Here is a 19,404-nt window from a genome sequence, read left to right on the forward strand (position 1 = left end):
AATTTTTCACTCCATTTCAACAAGCAAACGTCAATACATGCAGCAGATGAAACCGTCGACCATCGCCCTGCCAATTGTTACCGTCACCCTGCCGATTGTTATCGTCGTAGCGCTGCCGTGCTGGTAGTTGTCAGTGGAGTGGGAGAGGGAGGACTTAGCTGGATTTGCGCCCTAGGTCACCGCCCGCCACCGAATCAACCACCTACGCCTCGAGATGGGAGGACTTAGCTGGATTTGCGCCCTAGATCACCGCCTTCCACCGGATCAACCGCCTGCGCCCCGAGCTCCACCGCCCACGCCCGAACCCGCCACCCGTGCCCGAAACTACTGCCGACGGCTGGATCTGTGGGCCGTGCCCGGAGCAACCGCCACGCACAACCCGAGCCGCCACCCATGCCCCAAGGTGTCGCCGGCCGAATCCATGGCCTACAACCGAGCCGCCGCATGTGCCCCGAGCTGCGTCGCAGGATCCGTCGCCACGCTCCAAGCTGCTGCCGGCCGGATCCATCGCTCGTGCGGCCGCGCCTCGAGCTCCGCCGCCGGCCAAATCCTGTTAGATAATGTAGTGTGCGTGTGTAATCTTATCATGTAATCCTGAGTTGGTTTGGTGCGGCTGAGGAGGAGTAGTTAGCTGTAACTAATCATTAGTTGTTGTATCTTATCTAGATTACATCTCCTCCTTAGTAGCAACTGAACTTAACAACCCTGTAATCTCCTAGCCGGTTGATGGCTCTATTTAACACGCACACGCGGCCCTCACGAGGGTATCACGCTTCCTCATTCATTCACTCGTTTCTACATGGTATCAGAGCAATAAGGCTCTTAGATCGATCTGCTATGGCGAGCTCATCCTCGACTACAGCCGTGAATCCGCTGATCGGCCTTCAGGTCCCTGAAAGGCTGAACAAGCAGAATCACGCGATCTGGCAGGCGCAAGTCCTTGCCACCCTCCGAGGTGCGCGGCTTGAGCACTACATCACCGGCGAAGCTGCTCCGCCGGTCGCCGAACTCGTCACCACCGACAAAGATGGCAAGACGAAGACGACGGCAAACCCTGCATATGAATCCTGGCTGGCCACAGACCAGCAGGTTCTTGGGTACCTGTTCTCCTCCTTATCCAAGGAGGTGATGACACAAGTTGCTGCATCAAGGAATGCAGCGCAGGCCTGGAGGGCCATTGAGGAGATGTTTTCTTCTCAGACACGAGCGCGCGCCATCAACGTGCGACTCGCACTTACCACAATGCAGAAAGGTACGTCTTCCATTGCGGAATACTTTGGGAAGATGAAGAGCTTAGGAGATGAATTTGCTGCCTCTGGAAAACCACTGGACGATGATGATATGGTCGCCTACATAGTAAATGGGTTAGATGAAGATTACAATTCAGTTGTCTCTGCTCTTGTTACTAGGATAGAACCAATTACTGTTTCTGAGTTGTATGCCCAGCTTTTAAACTTTGAAAGTAGATTGGAACTCCAACGTGTAAGATCAACGTGTGTTTTGATTCTTATTCTGTGATGAACAATTGGCATCTGTGATTATTGGTTTTGATATTTGGAGATTATTGTCGAAGTGGTTTTGGAGATAATCAATTTTCAGGTGATGATCGGATTTGCTGTTATTTTATGTGGTCCGGTCCGACCGGGCGGAGGTTGCCGGTGTCACGCCCGGAATTTCTATCCAAAATTCCAAACGCTTACATGTGTGTGAACCCTCGTCCAGGAATCAGCCGAGGCACACAATAACAAATTGATAATAGAGTACAATTATTACTCTAATTAATAAACGTATAAAATGTCATTACAGAGGTAGATAGTTCCTCTCAATCAATAAAGATCTAAGCAGCGGAAAATAAAATAAACGGCACGGACGGCTCTACTCCACAGGCAACTTGACCAAGGCTACACCTAATCCTCCACTCCATCAGCTTCACTGTAGAACTCTTCCTCTGATGAATGATTGCAAGGTGAGTATATGACATACTCAGCAAGCCACGCAGCAAATATGCAAGTGCACAGGATAACAAAGGATGGCATAATAGGGTTCCATTTGCAAAAACAGCATTTAGCAAACATTTGAGAATTTTAATAAAACAGTTGAGTAATAGTTAAACAATATTAATCCAACGCTATACAACATACCCTGTTGTATAGGCCCAACCATACTGAACAACCATCCCGGCTGCACAGTTCTATCTCCAAACCAGGAATATACCATTCCAAACCAGGAGCTAAACAAATTATTACCAGTTATAGCATCATTTACTATGGTGAGAAGGGTGAGACTAATCACGAAAGACATTGTTAGACCCGCCCATAACCGCGGGCACGGCTATTCGAATAGTTTTACTCTGATCAGAGGTGTACCACTGTACCCACAAGACACAACCCCACATCATGTCACCATGTGCCTCAATACCACCACGGTACCTCGGAAAGGAGTTGTGACAATACCCCTCGTACAACACAATCCACTGCAGCGCACCTTCCTGGATCATAATCACCCCCTTATAAACAAGGCATGGACTCCCCAGCGACCCCCGTGGGCTTATCTCCGCCACTTCTCAGTCTGGTGCCCCGCAATGAACCATGCTATACAAAAGATAAAGCCGTTGCCCATGCTGGCTTGTGGTTGGCACGATTAATGTTTCACAACCGAAACTCGTGAACCGGTCCTTAATTGTCATGAGCACGACCATCAAAACCATGTGCTCACAACCCACCATTACCAGGTTTTAGTTGGCACATTAATTAATTAACTAATCACGATTAACCATCGTGAACTATCAATAAACCATCATGAAATAATAGTGAGTCATTAGTTATCCCATAAGTGTGCTAATGTTTCTAAACAGGGCTAAGCAATTATATCTAATATCTAGTTGAACCAATATAAATAAAGCTCAACTAGTCAAATTATTATAACCCAAGGTATCAAGGAATAAGGTAATCAAGAACAAAAGGGCTATAACAAACAATAGGTTAATTCCACCCAATGACATTCGAAAATAAATGCAATAGTTGAAAAGAAACAATAGCTTTAAATAGGATCAACATGCTCAAAGGGTTGTTTGGGATCTGTGTGACTTGCCTTGCTGGCCTTGGAACTCTTCAAACTCTTCTCCGACGAAAACGGACTCTCCGGAAACGACGGAATCTAAGCAGAAAAGAGCAAAATCACCAAAACAGCACATAAACAAGCATGAACAATATATGTGGATATTTTTAATGTGTAGATCTCAATTTTAGAAAAATTTAGAGACTTGAACCAACTAAATCGGAGCTAAGATGAATTAGTTATGAATTTTTAAAGATTAAACCGGATTAAAACACTTATATCGGTTTAAATTGAATTATGACGCAATAATGAATTATTTTTGAAAAGGAAAAGATGGTTTATTGCGTCAGCGGGCTAGGGTTTCGGTGGACCGGGCGCACGGGCGGCGGTTCACGCGAACGGACGGCCGAGATTGATCCAAACCAAAACGGACGGCCGAGATCGATCGGGTCCACGGCGGTTCACGGGAGACGACTCCGATGACGTCAGCGATGACGTCACCGACAGCGGCGGCGGCTCGGCGGAGGAGACGGCTCGAACGGCGCACGCTCGCCGGCGAACGGCGGCACTAGGACGCAAACGGAGGGCACCAGCACGTAGAGGACGACGCGGCGAACTCACCGGTGACCACAACGGCGGCGGAGGAGGAACGGACGACGACGGCGACGAGGAGGAAGCGGCGGCAACCTTCGGGTCGACGGTGACGGCGATGCTCCGGCGGTCTTCGGCGGTGGCGAAGCAGCGGACGAGGACGGCGACGACTTGGCGAGCACGACGGTGGTCTTCCCGAGCGACGGCGACGGCTGAAACGACGGCGGCGCACGGCTGGAGCGGCGGCGGCGACGGCAAAGCTAGGGCACACGGCGCTAGAACGATTCCGACGACGAGAGGCGAAGGCGAGGGTGGCGGCGGGTAGAGGAGACACCGGGGGTCCTTTTAAAGGGGCTCGGAGGCGGCGGCAAAGGCCCACGGCGACGGCAACGGCGAAGGAAACCTCGGCTTGGAGAGAGGGAAACCGATCCGAATCGACCTCGAATCAAACTCATTCCAGACCGATTTAGCCGAAGATTCCAAAGGAGAAAAGGTAGAGGAGATCCCGGAGATTGTTTCCCCTCAAACAATTCGGCCGGAGAAGGAAAGGGACGGCCGGATTTGGAAGGAAACGGCGGCGGCGGCGCGCTAGGGTTTCGGGCGGCGGCGGCCGAAGGTTGACGAAGGGCCTGACAGGTCGGACCCACCTGTCAGCGACCGAACGCGCGCGCGCGCGGCTGCGGACTGGGCCGGACTGGGCCGAGGAGAGAGAGCGGTTTTGGGCCGACTTTCGGCCCAAAGCCAAAAGAGACTTTTTAAAACCTTTTTCAATTTAAATTATTTCTTAAATGCAATTCCATTTATTAAAAATACTTCCTTAGCTCAAATAAATCCCAGAAAAATCTAGGAAATATAGAATTAAGCAAAGTATTTAATGAAATTTTATCTGGCCCCATTTTATATTGGAATTTATTAATTAAAATTAGATCTTCTTTTCAAGACTTTTAAAATTATTTCTAAAAATTCCAATTAAACAACAATTTATAAATTTTGAATTTTCAGGGTGTGACAGCCGGTCAGACCGGCTTGTGTTGAGCGGTCAGACCGGCCGGCCCGCGGTCTGACCGGCCGATGCTGTATCGGTTTTGGTTTCGGGTTGTTTCTTTGGATATCCGTGATTGTTTCATGGTTATGGCTTCTAGATGGATACTATACGTATGTAATACTGTTGTTTGCTAACAATGAGTCAAGTTGGAGATAGCTTGGTCTCGGAATATGGTTTCTTTGTTTGTTTCATGTGTAGGTGACTCGATGCCTCGGGAGAGTATTTGCGGTGATGGACCGGGAGTCGGCTTGGTGGTAAGACGATGTCCGTGGTGGTCAGATATCATGCGGGATACTAAGGCTAGAGTTGATGCACGTGGTTGATGGAGATTCCATATGGCATACGATGGAGGTATTGTGTGCGTATGGGATGCGGAGTCGAATTTGGAAGGAGTCCAAATTTGGTACGATTGGTTATGTAAAGTTTCTTTCTTGTACTAGAAGGTTTCCTAAGGTGTTTAGGACTCTTAGTATGAGTTTGGTTCGTGGCTTTAGGCTGCCTACCTCATGTATAAATAGAGGGGGAGCATGAGGCTTCCCGGTATCGCTTTTGAGAGCAATTGAGTTGCTAGTTTAGCTAGGGTTTCGAGTTTAGTCGAGATTTTTGTAAGGAGTGCTGTTGGTGCACTTTGTAAACACAGAGAGAAGCAATAAAGTTGTTATCTACTTTGAGAGTTCTTCAGTTTGTGTTTCACCGGGTTTCGGCGGTCCAACCGGCGATATACCGGCGGTCAGACCAGTGGCAAGCGGCGGTCAGACCGGCGGCATACGAGCGGTCAGACCGGCGGCGGCAGCAGGCACGACAGGCGACTTCGGCGGTTCGACCGATCGATCTACATCGGTCAAACCGACGTGTTCCAGGCGGTCAGACCGGCGCGACAACTTCGATCAGACCGCGGTCCATCGAATTCGAGGGTAACTTTTATTTCCGCTAAAAGTTTTTGGTTTTGGGGTATCTCAACCATTCACCCCCCTCCTCTGGTTGGCTTAGTTCTTGTGATTCGATCATACACAACGTAAGGGCTCCTACTCATTTGTGAATACGGTGAGCAAAGGGGGCCGTGGTGGCGGCTTCAACCGTGGTCGCGGTGGTGCGAACCACGGTCGCGGAAAGGGACGCGGCAATGCGCCGCAAAATTCTGGAGGAGGACGCGGTAACAAGCCGCGCTGTCAGCTGTGTTTCAAAGTCGGCCATGTGGTGGCCGACTGCTGGCATAGGTACGAGGAGGACTTCGTGCCTGATGAGAAGTTCGTGGCAGCAGCGACGAGCTCCTACGGTGTGGACTCAAACTGGTACATTGGTACCGGTGCAACAGATCACATCACAAGTGATCTAGACAAGCTCATCATTCGGGAGAAATACAAGGGCAATGATCAAGTTCACACTGCAAGTGGCGCAGGTATGGCTATTAGTCATGTTGGTCAGTCCATTATTAAAACCCCTGTTCGAAATCTTTAGTTGAACAATGTCCTACATGTTCCTGAAACCACAAAAGATTTGATTTCTGCTCATAAACTTGCTCACGATAATTTAGCTTATGTTGAACTTCATCCAAAATTCTTTTATGTAAAGGACCGAGCCACGAAGATACCTCTACTTAGAGGAAGATGCCACCAAGGCCTTTACCCTGTTCCACCTTCCAAGTCTTCATCCAGAATAAAGCAAGTCTGTGGTGCTGTGAAACCTTCCTATGAGAGATGGCATAGCCGGCTTGGCCACCCGTCACCCGTAGTCGTTGCTAGTAATAATCTTCCATGTTTAAGTCAGTCAAACAAAGAGTCTGTTTGTGATGCCTGTCAAAAGACTAAGAGTCATCAATTACCTTATTCTGAGTCCATTCATAAGTCTGAGTATCCTTTGCAATGGGTGTTTTCTGATGTATGGGGTGCTGCCCCAGAATCTGCAGGGAGATACAAGTATTATGTTAGTTTTATTGATGATTTTAGTAAATTCACTTGGATTTATTTATTAAAGTTCAAGTCTGAAGTTTTCAGTAAATTTCTTGAATTTCAAGCTCTTGTTGAACGCTTGTTTAATAGGAAGATTATTACTATGCAAACCGACTGGGGTGGCGAGTACCAAAAGCTCCACAATTTTTTTGCCCAAGCCGGCATCACACATCACATCTCATGTCCCCATACACACCAACAAAATGGTTCAGCCGAACGTAAACATCGCCACATAGTGGAAGTAGGACTTGCCCTACTAGCTTTTGCAAGTATGCCATTAAAGTTCTGGGATGAAGCCTTTTTGGCAGCCACATATCTTATAAACCGTATACCTAGTAAAGTTATCGACTTTGCTACACCCCTAGAAAAGTTACTCCAACAAAAACCAGACTATTCCTCTATGCGCATTTTTGGATGTGCATGTTGTCCAAACCTTAGACCTTATAATGTTTACAAGCTCCAATTTCGGTCTAAACAATGTGTTTTCCTTGGCTATAGCAACTTTCATAAGGGGTTTAAGTGTCTTGATGTGGCTGCCGGCCGTGTCTACATCTCTCGCGATGTCATCTTTGATGAAACGGTGTTTTCCTTTGCTAATCTTAATCCTAATGCCGGTGCAAAACTCCGTTCTGAAATCCTGCTACTTCCATCTCACCTTCGGAATTTTCAGCCTGCTGATCATGGGGGTGACAATGTGACTGATCAACAGACTAATTCAGCCAGTACTGCTAATGCCGCTAATGATTTTTCTGGTGCAAATGGAAGCAATAATGCAGGATCTGGAGCTGCAAGCGATGATGGGCATGACGAGCTGGAGATTGGCAGGAATGACACGGCCTCCGATGACACTGATCCTGATGATGCAGGTACTGTCAGTCCTAGCAGCAACAGAATGGAGGCGCAGACGCAGGAGGATGGCGATGGGACTTCATTCTCTTCGCCGAGCCAACCCCGTGCAGCCACGTCGCCAACACAAGGCGCGGGTGCGTCTGCCAGTATGCAGTCGCCCGGAGCAACGGGCCCGTCCTCGGCAGCAGATGGGCAGAGCACGGGATCTGCTGTGCCGGCGCCTCCGACGGTAGAAGATGTGATCAGACCCAGATCAACCCGCTTACAGAGTGGGATTCAAAAAAAAAGGTATACACTGATGGCACTGTTAGATACAAGCATGCTGGTCTTACTGCTTGTGGAGAACCACAAAATTTAGATGAAGCTTTAAGAAATCAAAATTAGAAGCTTGCAATGGATGCAGAATATATGGCACTAATGAAAAATGAGACATGGCACCTAGTTCCTTCATCTAAAGGCCAAAACATTATAGATTGTAAATGGGTCTATGAGATTAAAAGGAAAGCCGATGAAAGTTTAGATAGATACAAGGCTAGATTAGTAGCAAAGCGATTTAAACAGAGATATGACATAGACTATGAGGATATTTTTAGTCCAGTGGTCAAGGCAGCCACTATAAGAATAGCCTTATCTCTGGCAATGTCTAGAGGGTGGTCTCTACGTCAGTTAGATGTGCAGAATGCTTTCCTGCATGGGCTTTTAGAGGAAGAAGTCTATATGAAACAGCCACCTGAATATGAAAATAAGGCTATGTCTAATCATGTATGCAAGCTAGATAAGGCACTGTATGGGTTGAAGCAAGCACCTAGAGCCTGGTATTCTCGCCTTAGTGCTAGTTATGTGAGCTTGGATTTACAGCTTCAAAGGCAGATACATCATTGTTCTTCTATAACAAGGGTTCTGTTACAGTATTTGTGCTTATTTATGTTGATGATATTATAGTTGCTAGCTCAACCCCAGACGCTACTTCAGCTTTGCTAAATGATCCTAAGAAGGATTTTGCCTTGAAAGATTTAGGAGACTTACATTATTTCTTGGGAATAGAAGTTTTCACAAGAACAAGAATGGTATTCTGTTAACACAGGAGAAGTATGCTGCTGATGTGTTGAAAAGAGTGGGAATGGAAGACTGCAAACCTGTAAGTACTCCTTTGTCTACTAGTGAGAAATTGTCTATCAATGAAGGTACAGTTCTTGGAGAAAATGATGCAACGCATTATAGAAGTATTGTTGGTGCATTACAGTATCTTACATTGACTAGACCAGATATTTCCTTCTCTGTTAACAAAGTGTGTCAGTTCTTGCATACACCAACTACAGTTCATTGGGCAGCAGTAAAAAGAATTCTTAGATATCTGAAACATACAGTTGATCTTGGTCTCAAGATAAGTAGATCTTCTTCACTGTTGGTCAGTGGATATTCAGATGCTGATTGGGCAGGATGCTTAGATGACAGACGTTCCACTGGTGGCTTTGCTGTGTTTTTGGGAACAAATCTGGTATCATGGAGTGCTCACAAACAAGCCACAGTGTCTCGCTCAAGTACAGAATCTGAATATAAGGCTTTAGCTAATGCAACTGCTGAAATTATGTGGGTACAGTCTGTTTTATAGGAACTTGGAGTCCAAGCACCCAAGGCTTCCCGACTATGGTGTGATAATCTTGGAGCGACTTATCTATCGTCGAATCCAGTGTTTCATGCAAGAACCAAGTACATTGAGATAGATTTTCATTTTGTACGGGAACGGGTATCTCAAAGATTGCTAGAGATTGCATTTGTTCCTACGCAAGATCAAGTAGCAGATGGTCTGACAAAACCACTGCCGCTGCAATTGCTTGAAAAGTTCAGATACAATCTAGACCTAGAAAGGTTAAGATTGAGGGAGGATGTTAGATAATGTAGTGTGCGTGTGTAATCTTATCATGTAATCCTGAGTTGGTTTGGTGCGGCTGAGGAGGAGTAGTTAGCTGTAACTAATCATTAGTTGTTGTATCTTATCTAGATTACATCTCCTCCTTAGTAGCAACTGAACTTAACAACCTTGTAATCTCCTAGCCGGTTGATGGCTCTATTTAACACGCACACGCGGCCCTCACGAGGGTATCACGCTTCCTCATTCATTCACTCGTTTCTACAGATCCATCCCTCGCACGGCCGCGCCTCGAGCCCCCCTACCGGCCGGATCCGTCCCCCACGCAGGGCCGGTCCTGGGTTTTTTTGGGACCCAGGGCAAAAACTTATATGGAGGCCCATATATATACATAAACTAATATATATATTTATATAATCATATAAACACACAACATTTAATATTCGATGTGATAAAATTATCTACATATAATATTTTAAAACTTCAAAGAGAAATAAATAGCGGTAGCGAGCAGAGAAGGCGATCGGCGGACGATCGACACGAGCGTGGCTACTGGTGAGCCACGATTTGCTGACTTGCTGTTTCCGTTTGTGAGATGCCGAGAAGTCGAGAAGTCACCGAGAGCGCAGGAGCAGCGAGCGACGTGACGTGATCGAGGCGGCACGACGCAAGTGGCGTGATGTGATCGAGGTGAAGCGACGGGAATCATATGAAGATCGCTTCGGCTTCGCTGAAATAGGTCTCGATGGACTAAAATTCATTTTCTATATTGGGCTATTTAGCTCTCTAACTTAATATAAACCTATGGCCCATGAACTAAAATTATACGGTACGTAGTATATATACTATATGTTTATATAGAGGGCCCCTAGATTTTGGGGCCTCGGGCGGCCGCACGGCCTGACCCCCCTAGGGCCGGCCCTGCCCCCACGTGCCGCATCTACAGCTCCCCTACCGGTCAGATCTGGGAGATGTTGAGGGAGAGGTGGAGAAGAGAGTTGGATCCATCCCCTACATCGTCGCCGCCTGTGTCCTTCCCTACAGCGCGGCTACCCAGTGCTGCCGCCGGAGGGAGGGAAGGGCCGGGTTGCCGTCGCCACTCCCTGCAACACGGCTGCCCAGTTGTCATGGCCACGCGCTGGACTGGCCGCGCCACCGCCTCCCCTGCGTGCTGCCGCCTCCCTAGCCATGTCACCGCTGCCAGCACGCCGCCTCCAAAGTTGTCGAGAAAGAGAGAGAGAAGAGAGGGGTTGGATATGGGGAGCCGAGAAAAAAAACAGAGAGAGCTGAAAATTTTACTTCCGCGTTGTATTTAATCTCTCCCGCGATTTTCGCAGGCGGTGGCTTCGGTGGCCGCCAGCAAGAATGGATACATCTTCGTTAGAGAGTTTAATAGTATAGCCAACTACGGGCTTCAAATTATTTATGATTCATCTAATAAACTATTCATATAATAGTTAACTATAAAAATATACTACACCATTAATACCCGGTCCTACCTCTGATACACACGTAATGTATTGAAGTCCGTGTTACAGCTGGCTACAAATCTATAGCCCGCTTTCTTTTCTCTCTTCTCTTTTCTTCTTGATATGTGGTTATAGCTAATTTATAGTATGAGCAGGTACAATAGCAGACTATAAGCCAGCTATAAACATATTTTAAAGAGATAAAAGAGGAGAGAGGAGCAGTGGGCTACAGATCTGTAGCCAGCTGCAGCACGGACTCCAAGACGCAATGTGTGTATGACAGGTAGAACCATGTATTAATAATATAGTAAGCAACTATTGTATGAATTGACTATTAAATTGGCTATACATGATTTAGAGATAGTAGTTGGCTATACTATTAAACTTGCTCTTAGCGGCCCTCTTATCCTGGCCGCCAGCAAATATCCATTTTCGATGGTGGTCCTTAGCCCCTCACTCCTCGTTACATTTTCACTGGCGGTTATCGTGTATGGCCGTCAGAGAAAAAATAGGTTGACGCCATGAAAAATTGATTTTGTAGTAGTGGATAAGCCTTAAGCCCCTAACGTACCCCATCAAATGTGATCAGAGTCATTTTTGACGGATTGATTTTTCGGACCATCACATATAAGTCATTCATAACGGGCTGTAGTTTAATCAAGCAGAGGGGTGCACCTCATGTCCTCATCGATGATGGGATTTCATTAAGACCCATTTAAGGTAATTGTCATAGGTGACGGCTTCTCGCCCAACATATGATTTCATATCACTAAACCACTTATGTCACCAGGCCGGATCCGGTTCACCTGCATGCCCTAGTGTGACTGCAAGTTAAGCAGTAGATCATCCAAGATATTATTCATCCAAAAAAAGTCTACATTTTTTACTGTAGCTCGGATACTGTAGCGTTAAATCTGAACCCTTCATAGGAAAACTAGATGGCCAAAATCTGAACCCTATCTTGTAGTTCCTAGTGTAACTGTGGCCGAGTTCCAAACTATTTCTTCGAACTTCCAACTTTTCCATCACATCAAAACATTTCTATACACAAATTTCCAACTTTTCTGTCACATCGTTTCAATTTCAGCCAAACTTATAAATTTGGCATTTGATCAAAATCCCACCAGGCTTTCCTCCAACACGGATGAGGGTTTTCGCCTGACAGAAATGACCTGCGCCCCACTAGGCGTGTTTGTTTCGTGCATGTTTTTGCACCAAGAGGATAAAATATGCACTTCTTCTGTGAGGACTTTACATCTGTCCTGGATTTGTGTTGATAGATGGGAAAGTGATTTCATCTCTCGAGGAGATATCCTTTCGTTTTGTGCATGCCACCTAAATAGTCACTAAAAATTTGAAAAAAAATTGGTAAGATAGATTAATATGAAACATATCACTCCACAAGCATGCATGTTAAAATTTAACTTCTACAAGTTGTAACAAAAATAACAAATATAGATGCAAATATACGTTAACTATTTTCAGTTTAATTTGTTTTTTTAACTTGTAGAAATCGAATTTGGTCTTGCATGTTCGTGGAGTGATATATTTCATATTAATCTATTTTGTTAATTTTTTTAAAAAAATTTTGATAACTACTCCTATTTAAATGGTATGCAAACAACGAGAGGATATTCCCGCGGGATAAAAATCCATATCCTTGATAGATAAAGAATCTTCAGACTCGCTATATATACCACTATCCCCTCCCTCGTTTTGTTTATCATAGACGATTTTATCGATGAACCTGAAATAGACATGGCTTGCCACTTGAGATTATTTCCCTTTACTCAACTACTAGTATTGGTTCTGTACAAAATCGCCGCCGTAGGGGCAGATCCTGCAAACGCAGAACTATCCACAAAGATCACCCAACACTCTCCATTGTACAACCCACAGCCTCAAGACTTTCCAAACGAGGAGCTCTACCGCAACTATCTAGTCATCCAGCGGTTCAAGAAGACAATCACTTCCGACCCCAAGAACATCACCGCCACCTGGACCGGCCATGACATCTGCGGCAACACGACCTACCTCGGTTTCTACTGTGCAGCATTGCCTGGGCGTACTAAGAAGCCCACGGTCACTGTGGTGATCTTTAACGGTTATGGCCTGCGTGCACCGAAGCTGGAAGGATTTATTGACCATCTCCCCGATCTTGCACTTTTCCATGCTGCCTCCAACGACTTCGGTGGTGACATCCCCTACCTCACAGGCCTCGCCTACAACTACAAGATCAATGTCGACAGCAATCTCCAAATACAGGATGATTTTAGTCGTGACATGGTCGGGTCGCATGTAACAACTAAAGTTCATGGTTATTGCGTTAATTTAGATCTAGATATCACATTTCACCTCCGGCCCGGAAAAGACGACAAGAAAGGACGAAGCATCCCCGGTGCCACAGATTCTAAGGCGCTCCTCCTCAACTACAATCACCTGTCCGGGCCATTACCGGTGAACATCGGTTTCTCCAAGTTAAGCTACCTGGCCCTCGCCAACAACAGGCTCACCGGCGCAATCCCGCCATCAATCTTGCATTTGCAAGACTCCCTCCTCGAGGTGCTCCTCCTGAACAACCAGCTCTCCGGCTGCCTCCCCCACGAGCTCGGCATGCTCACCAAGGCCGCAGTGTTCGACGCCGGCATGAACCAGCTCACCGGGCCGATCCCCTCCTCTTTCTCATGCCTCACCAGCGTCGAGCAGCTCAACCTGGGCGGCAACCGCCTCTACGGAGAGATCCCCGACGCGCTCTGCAAGCTCGCCGCCGTCCCAGCCGGCCGCCTCGCCAACCTCACGCTGTCGAGCAACTACTTCACGTCGGTCGGACCGGCGTGCTTGTCGCTGATCAAGGACGGCGTCCTCAACGTCAGGAACAACTGCATTCCGGGCTTCGCCAACCAGCGGCGGCCGGCGGAGTGCGCGTCGTTCCACAGCCAGCCGAAGGCGTGCCCGGCGGCGAGCGCCACCCACGTGGCGTGCCCCGCCGGAGCTGCCAACGCTGCGGCGGCGCCGGCGGACAGGGTGGTCAAGGACTACTCCAGCTACGTGACGTACGCCACCCTGCACGAGTGAGCCCGGCGCCACGGCACGGGCGCACGACGTGCGTGCATGCATGCAGTAGGGGACAGCTAGAAGCTAGCGTCTCGGGGTGGTATTTGCTCTTGTATTCTTGTGTTCGTTTGTTGTGCTCGTGAGTCGTCATTGTGGTTTGTTTTCTCTGCACGTGTGGCTAGCTATGGCTGTCACGTCTAGATCTCACCTCCTGTACTCTTGTGTACTGTACTATGTGAAAATCATTGGTGATTACTAAAGTTTGGTGTGTGCCCTGCCCTACATGTTTGATAAAGTTTACATCATGTAAAGCGTATCTTTCAAAATAACGGCCATATTTAGTTGCACCCAAAATACCCCCAACCTTCCAACTTTCCATTACATCACATCCAAAACTTTCCTATACACATAAACTCCCAACTTTTTTTTCCAAACTATACCAACTTTCCCCAAACTTTCCCCAAACTTCAGGAACTAAACACAGTCATGGCTATTTCAACGCTATTTCATCATCAAACAACATTTTCGAAATGGCGAGCCACGTCAAATTGCGGACCACCCATCTCCTCGTCGCGCTGCTCTGCTTCGCTGCAGCAACGGCCGAACCATCAGAAGGGACGAGCTCAGCATCGTCCAGCCCCGCATAGCCGCAGGACTTCTCCAGCGACCACGCGTACCACGTGATCCAGCGCTTCAAGCGGTAGTGCGGCACCATCGATCACGTACGACCCGAAGAACGTGACAGCCACCTGATCCTGAATCGGCCATGACATACGCGGTGTGCGTCGTCGCTGGCGATAAGGACAAGAATGGTGCCAGAGACGGGTAGAGGCGCCGGCTCGGTCGTTCTCCAGCTACGTGACATGATATGCCACTCCGCACGACTGAGATGCCGCAGCTAGCGATGGGACTTTGCGTCACGCCACCACGGTGGTGCGCTTGGCTATTTCGCCCGTGTTCGTTCGTAGGGCTCGTCGCGGTGTACCACTCGTGCTGTCGTACGTGCATGCTGGGTTGTTGGTGCTCGATCGGTGTCCGTTGTACGTGGCAGTGCGTATCGTGCATGTCAGCATGTGCGTTTTCTGTTCGTTGCCGTGTTCGCGGGGGGATTCCGCCTGCGAATCTCATTTGGATGTACGCTATGCGGTAGTACGGTACGCCCTTGAGTGACCACCAATGAAGTTGGGATGCACCATGTGCCCGTGAGGTGTTGATCGCTTTTCAGTTTTTTCACCATGGCGTGCCGTTTAGCTAGAAATGCAAGTGTCGGTGCCAACGACCTGTGCATAAGACAGGCTGCATCGAGAATGGTTTTTCCACTTGATGTGTACTTCAATCCTGGATGGTAGAGCTTTCACTATGTGAAAACAGGTTGAATACAAATTTCACAAAACTATACATATTTTAAATAAGCTATTGTAAAACTATGAATAATACATCATAAAACTATAGTTTCGTACAAAACTATCACGGAACTCCAAATTTATGGCATAGTATCCCAAAACTACAGAAGCACCGATTTTATCCTGAAACTGCATGTTTTGTAACTCTGGTAGAGCATTATTAATGCTTAGAATTTATTCTCTTAATACAACTTAGTTTTGTAATAACTTCCTCAGGTAGTTTTGAGATACTTCGAGCCAGGTTGTGTTGAACTGTCCCCAGAGGACATCCAAATATTCGATTTGCAAAATGAGTCCCATTTGCTAGGGCCAATGGGATGATAGAGCTGGCCCAAACGTTGCCAGGTTGTGTTGAACTGTCCACCCATTTTTTTTTAACGAATCGGCGAGCCACCAATTTCATTGGAGGGAGACTAGTGCACGGCATTCCGTCCGAACGGGATAATTAAATGACACCTCCACCTCCCCGAGCAAGATATGGATAAGGTTCAAAGATGGACTCAGCTAGCCTAACGTATCAATATGCATGGCTCTCAAAAAAATCTGCACGTAGGAATTAATGGTTGGCCCCCACGTGCATCTAGCGCTTCTCCTTGAGTTTGTAGGTCAGAACATGCATGTGTATAGGTCAGAACATGCATGTGTAGTGCATTATCAACTATTTTATTACCACGCTGTTCTACTAGTACTAACTAGGATGAGACGATTTCTAATAGATATCATATGATACTTGCGAGATATCACCGGTGATACTTATCAGGAATCAGACGATTCCAATCAGGTTTCGCGTGATTTCTACCAGGTATCAGGTAATACTTACGAGGTATCACCTGATACCGGTTAGGTATCAGGACATGATACTTGAAAGATATCAGGACCTGATATATGTTTCTATCCAAACGGTGATACTTATCAGGTATCAGACGATTCCAATCAGGTATCACGCGATTTCTACCGGGTATCATATAATACTTGCGAGGTATCAGGACATGATACATATTTCCGTCCAAATGGTGATACTTATCAGGTATCAGAAACTGGTATCATGACTACCTGATACATACTTCTGTCCAAACGGTGATACTCATCAGGTATCGGATGATTCCAATCAGGTACCACGCGATTTCTACCAAGTATCAAGTAATACTTGAGAGGTATCACCTGATACCAGTTAGATATCAAGTCATGATACCTAAAAGATATCAAGAACTGATACATATTTCTGTCCAAACGGGATATGGTCCTGTACAATTCCCGGAGTGAGAAAAGCACAATTTCCAAAGAGACGAACGATAAAAAAAATACTATTAAAGTGTCATGTTTTCTCAGTGTGAACATGCACCCATAAATATACTGATTTGACTAGCTTTATCATATTGTATTGTCACCAACTCAGATACTGGTGTGACGTGCCTGCTCGTGTCACGTGCCCACGAGCACTCATGAGGGTTGCAGGCCTGCAACACACTTTGGTTAGCTGCTCGTGTCCACGTGTCGCTGGAGGCATGATTGTGCACGAAATCAGATTGACTTATGTCCATATCAAGGAAGTCATGAATACTTCATTAAACTATTCCGTTCGGACGGTATCCCGTACAGTAGTTTTTCTCATTTCATTGAATATATAGAAGGGATAAAATACAACAAAAGCTGTACAACCAAGAACACCATACAAGCTCGGGACCTTTGGTCCGAGCACACTAAAGAGTTAGCCAGATGCCGAGACTTTTTGCGCCTGCCAAACCCTAAGTTTTGGCCTCCTCTTTTATTTTTGCCAGCAAGCCAATTGCCGAGAGCTCTTTGTGTTGGAAAGTTCTACAGTTTTTTTTATTCCATATCTCCCAGGTCACTAGTAGTGTTAGGGTGCGCAAAGCCTTCGGAACTCCTTTTATGTATGTCGTGTTCTCCCACCATTCAAGCACTGTCGGAACATGTCGCATTCGAGAGGGGTTTAGCTGGTCACATACCGCCACTGATTTCAGTCCGGTTCTTATGCCTGTTTTCCGTCCACTCAAAAAAAAATTAGAGAAGGGCAACCTAATCTAAAATTCGCTCACATAGATATTTGAACTCAAGATTTTGGTGTGCTATTCAGGTCACTGCAATCACTAGGCTACATGCCCTTTCGCAAACCTACCAAAAATATTTAAAATGCATTAATATGAATAGAAGAAATAAATGACAGATCTAATAGTATTGCTTAGTTACGGAATACTGATTCCAATTGCCACACAGCTTAGAACATCTTAGAAAAGAATAGGAGTGCATCATGAAACATATCGTGTGAACATAAGTTTTTGATGTACACAGATATCATCTAAAATAATCTAAAAAAGATTGTTCAAGTATTTTCAGTAGTATTACACCTATGTGAAAGCCTCGTCTCCAAATTCATCATGCAAAGTGAGAAAAATCTATCATATTTATACTGTTAAAACTAGATTTTTTTTAACAGCTAAAGTATAATAAATTTAGTTGAGATTTCATATATGTGCACTAACTATTGGAATTACTTACACAAAATTTTCTTCTTTTTTATACATTTGTTAGTTATTGTATATATGTGTGCACCGAAAACTTATGTGTACATGATACATCCCATTGTACAAGTATAAGGCTAAAATATGTTAATACATGGCCATAATTGTTACACTACTGTCGAACACCAAAATATACTAAAGTTGGAAATCCCAACAAGCTATTTCACATCTTTTCCCAAAGTTATGCATTTCTATATGCGAGCACCCACATTGAAAAAAATAAAAATAAACACGATACAACTATCGAGAATTATGCATTTTAGAATACAGGAGTGAGTGGGCGCGCGCGGCGCGCGTTTATAGGAGCATATACTTTTTTAAGTATTCGTATAAAGGAAAACGAAAAAAGAATGACAGAACCTCTTGTGTGATTACCTGCTAAGGTGTATAGGCTGGGCCTGTAACATATATAAACCATTTTTTAGAAGCGTCTCCTGTACTTCGTAGTATAGTTCAACCAGTATTGACGTATCCACGCTCCATGACTGTGACGCCGCAGCTACGTATACGATGGGACCGTGCGCCCCGGGCTCTTTGGCTTCACATTGCCCGTGTTCGTGGGCTCGTCGCGGAGTACGAGCACCGCCCCCATGCATGTTGGATTGCTGGTGCTCGTCGTCGTCCGTTGTGCATGTCGTGTCGCTGCGTTAATTCGTGCATCTCACCATGTGCGTTAGGGACCGTATGCCGTGGTTGCTTGTGATGCGGGGGGTTCTCGCCTGGAAAATCTCATTTGGATGTATCGCTCGCTACGCAGTACGCCCTTGGCATGATCATTGATCAATAAAAGCTGAGATGCACCATGTGCCCGTGGCCCGTGAGTGCTGATCGCTTTTTTGAAGTTGTTTTTCACCAATGTGTAGCTAGAACATAAGTGTCGGTGCCAACTAACAGTGTGCATCAGACAGCCTGCATCTAGATTTATTTCAGGGAACAATACGCCTTCATATACTGTGGGACAATGATTTTTCGGCTTGTGATGAACACGCAACTATGCAAGACATCTCAAGATCGATGCAAGCTTTTTGGGGCATGTCAAAATAGATTGGTGCAGTGCCGGTCTTTTCCGGCCATAACCTGAAATCAGGCCAACGAATGATCATGCCTATTGGACTTGGGAAGGTTCACATTGCAGTAGGAATAAGTTCACTTTGACTCCCTTAACTAGGTGACAGAATCTGATTATCCATGAACCACGACACCAGATATCTCGACCCCCAACTTTTAAAACCGGTGCAATTTGACTCCCTCGGTGGTTTTTGAGGGCGGTTTTGCTGATGTGACGCCTACGTGGTAGTATTGACTTGGTCTTCGTTTCATTGGCCTTGACGTGGCGCTTAAGTGGTATAAGAATTAAAATATATATGTGGGACCCAATTATCATTCACCAAAAGTATGTGTGGGACCCACTGACATGTGGGGCCCACATATTATGCTCTCTCTTCTTCCTCCTCCTCTCTCTCTCTCTTCCCTTCGGCGAGCCGCGAGCGTGGGACAGGGGCCAGCAGCGGCAGGAGGGCAGGCGGGCGAGGGCCGGATCCCCTTTGCGAGCTTGCGACTTCGAGACAACGGCGGGA

At 46.3% G+C, this 19,404-nt stretch overlaps 1 protein-coding gene and 1 non-coding gene across 2 annotated transcripts; both read left to right on the forward strand.

Annotated features, from left to right (window-relative positions):
* Positions 1–1,323: 1,323 nt before the first annotated feature.
* LOC112938021 (small nucleolar RNA Z247) lies at positions 1,324–1,462 on the forward strand. The gene has a single exon (XR_003241069.1). It is a non-coding gene; the product is annotated as a small nucleolar RNA Z247 (small nucleolar RNA).
* An 11,065-nt stretch (positions 1,463–12,527) lies between these two features.
* On the forward strand, positions 12,528–14,144 carry LOC9269584 (uncharacterized protein At4g06744). The gene has a single exon (XM_015767383.3). The coding sequence runs from the start codon at positions 12,589–12,591 to the stop codon at positions 13,903–13,905; it is 1,317 nt and encodes a 438-aa protein (XP_015622869.1). The 5' UTR covers positions 12,528–12,588; the 3' UTR covers positions 13,906–14,144.
* Positions 14,145–19,404: the final 5,260 nt, after the last annotated feature.

The sequence above is a fragment of the Oryza sativa genome, chromosome 2 (assembly GCF_034140825.1).
Source record: "Oryza sativa Japonica Group chromosome 2, ASM3414082v1".
Classification (NCBI taxonomy): domain Eukaryota; kingdom Viridiplantae; phylum Streptophyta; class Magnoliopsida; order Poales; family Poaceae; genus Oryza; species Oryza sativa.

What these genes read in the sequence shown, in the direction of transcription:
- LOC9269584 (XM_015767383.3), top strand. Translation starts at nt 12,589, where the DNA reads ATGGCTTGCCACTTGAGATTATTTCCCTTTACTCAACTACTAGTATTG.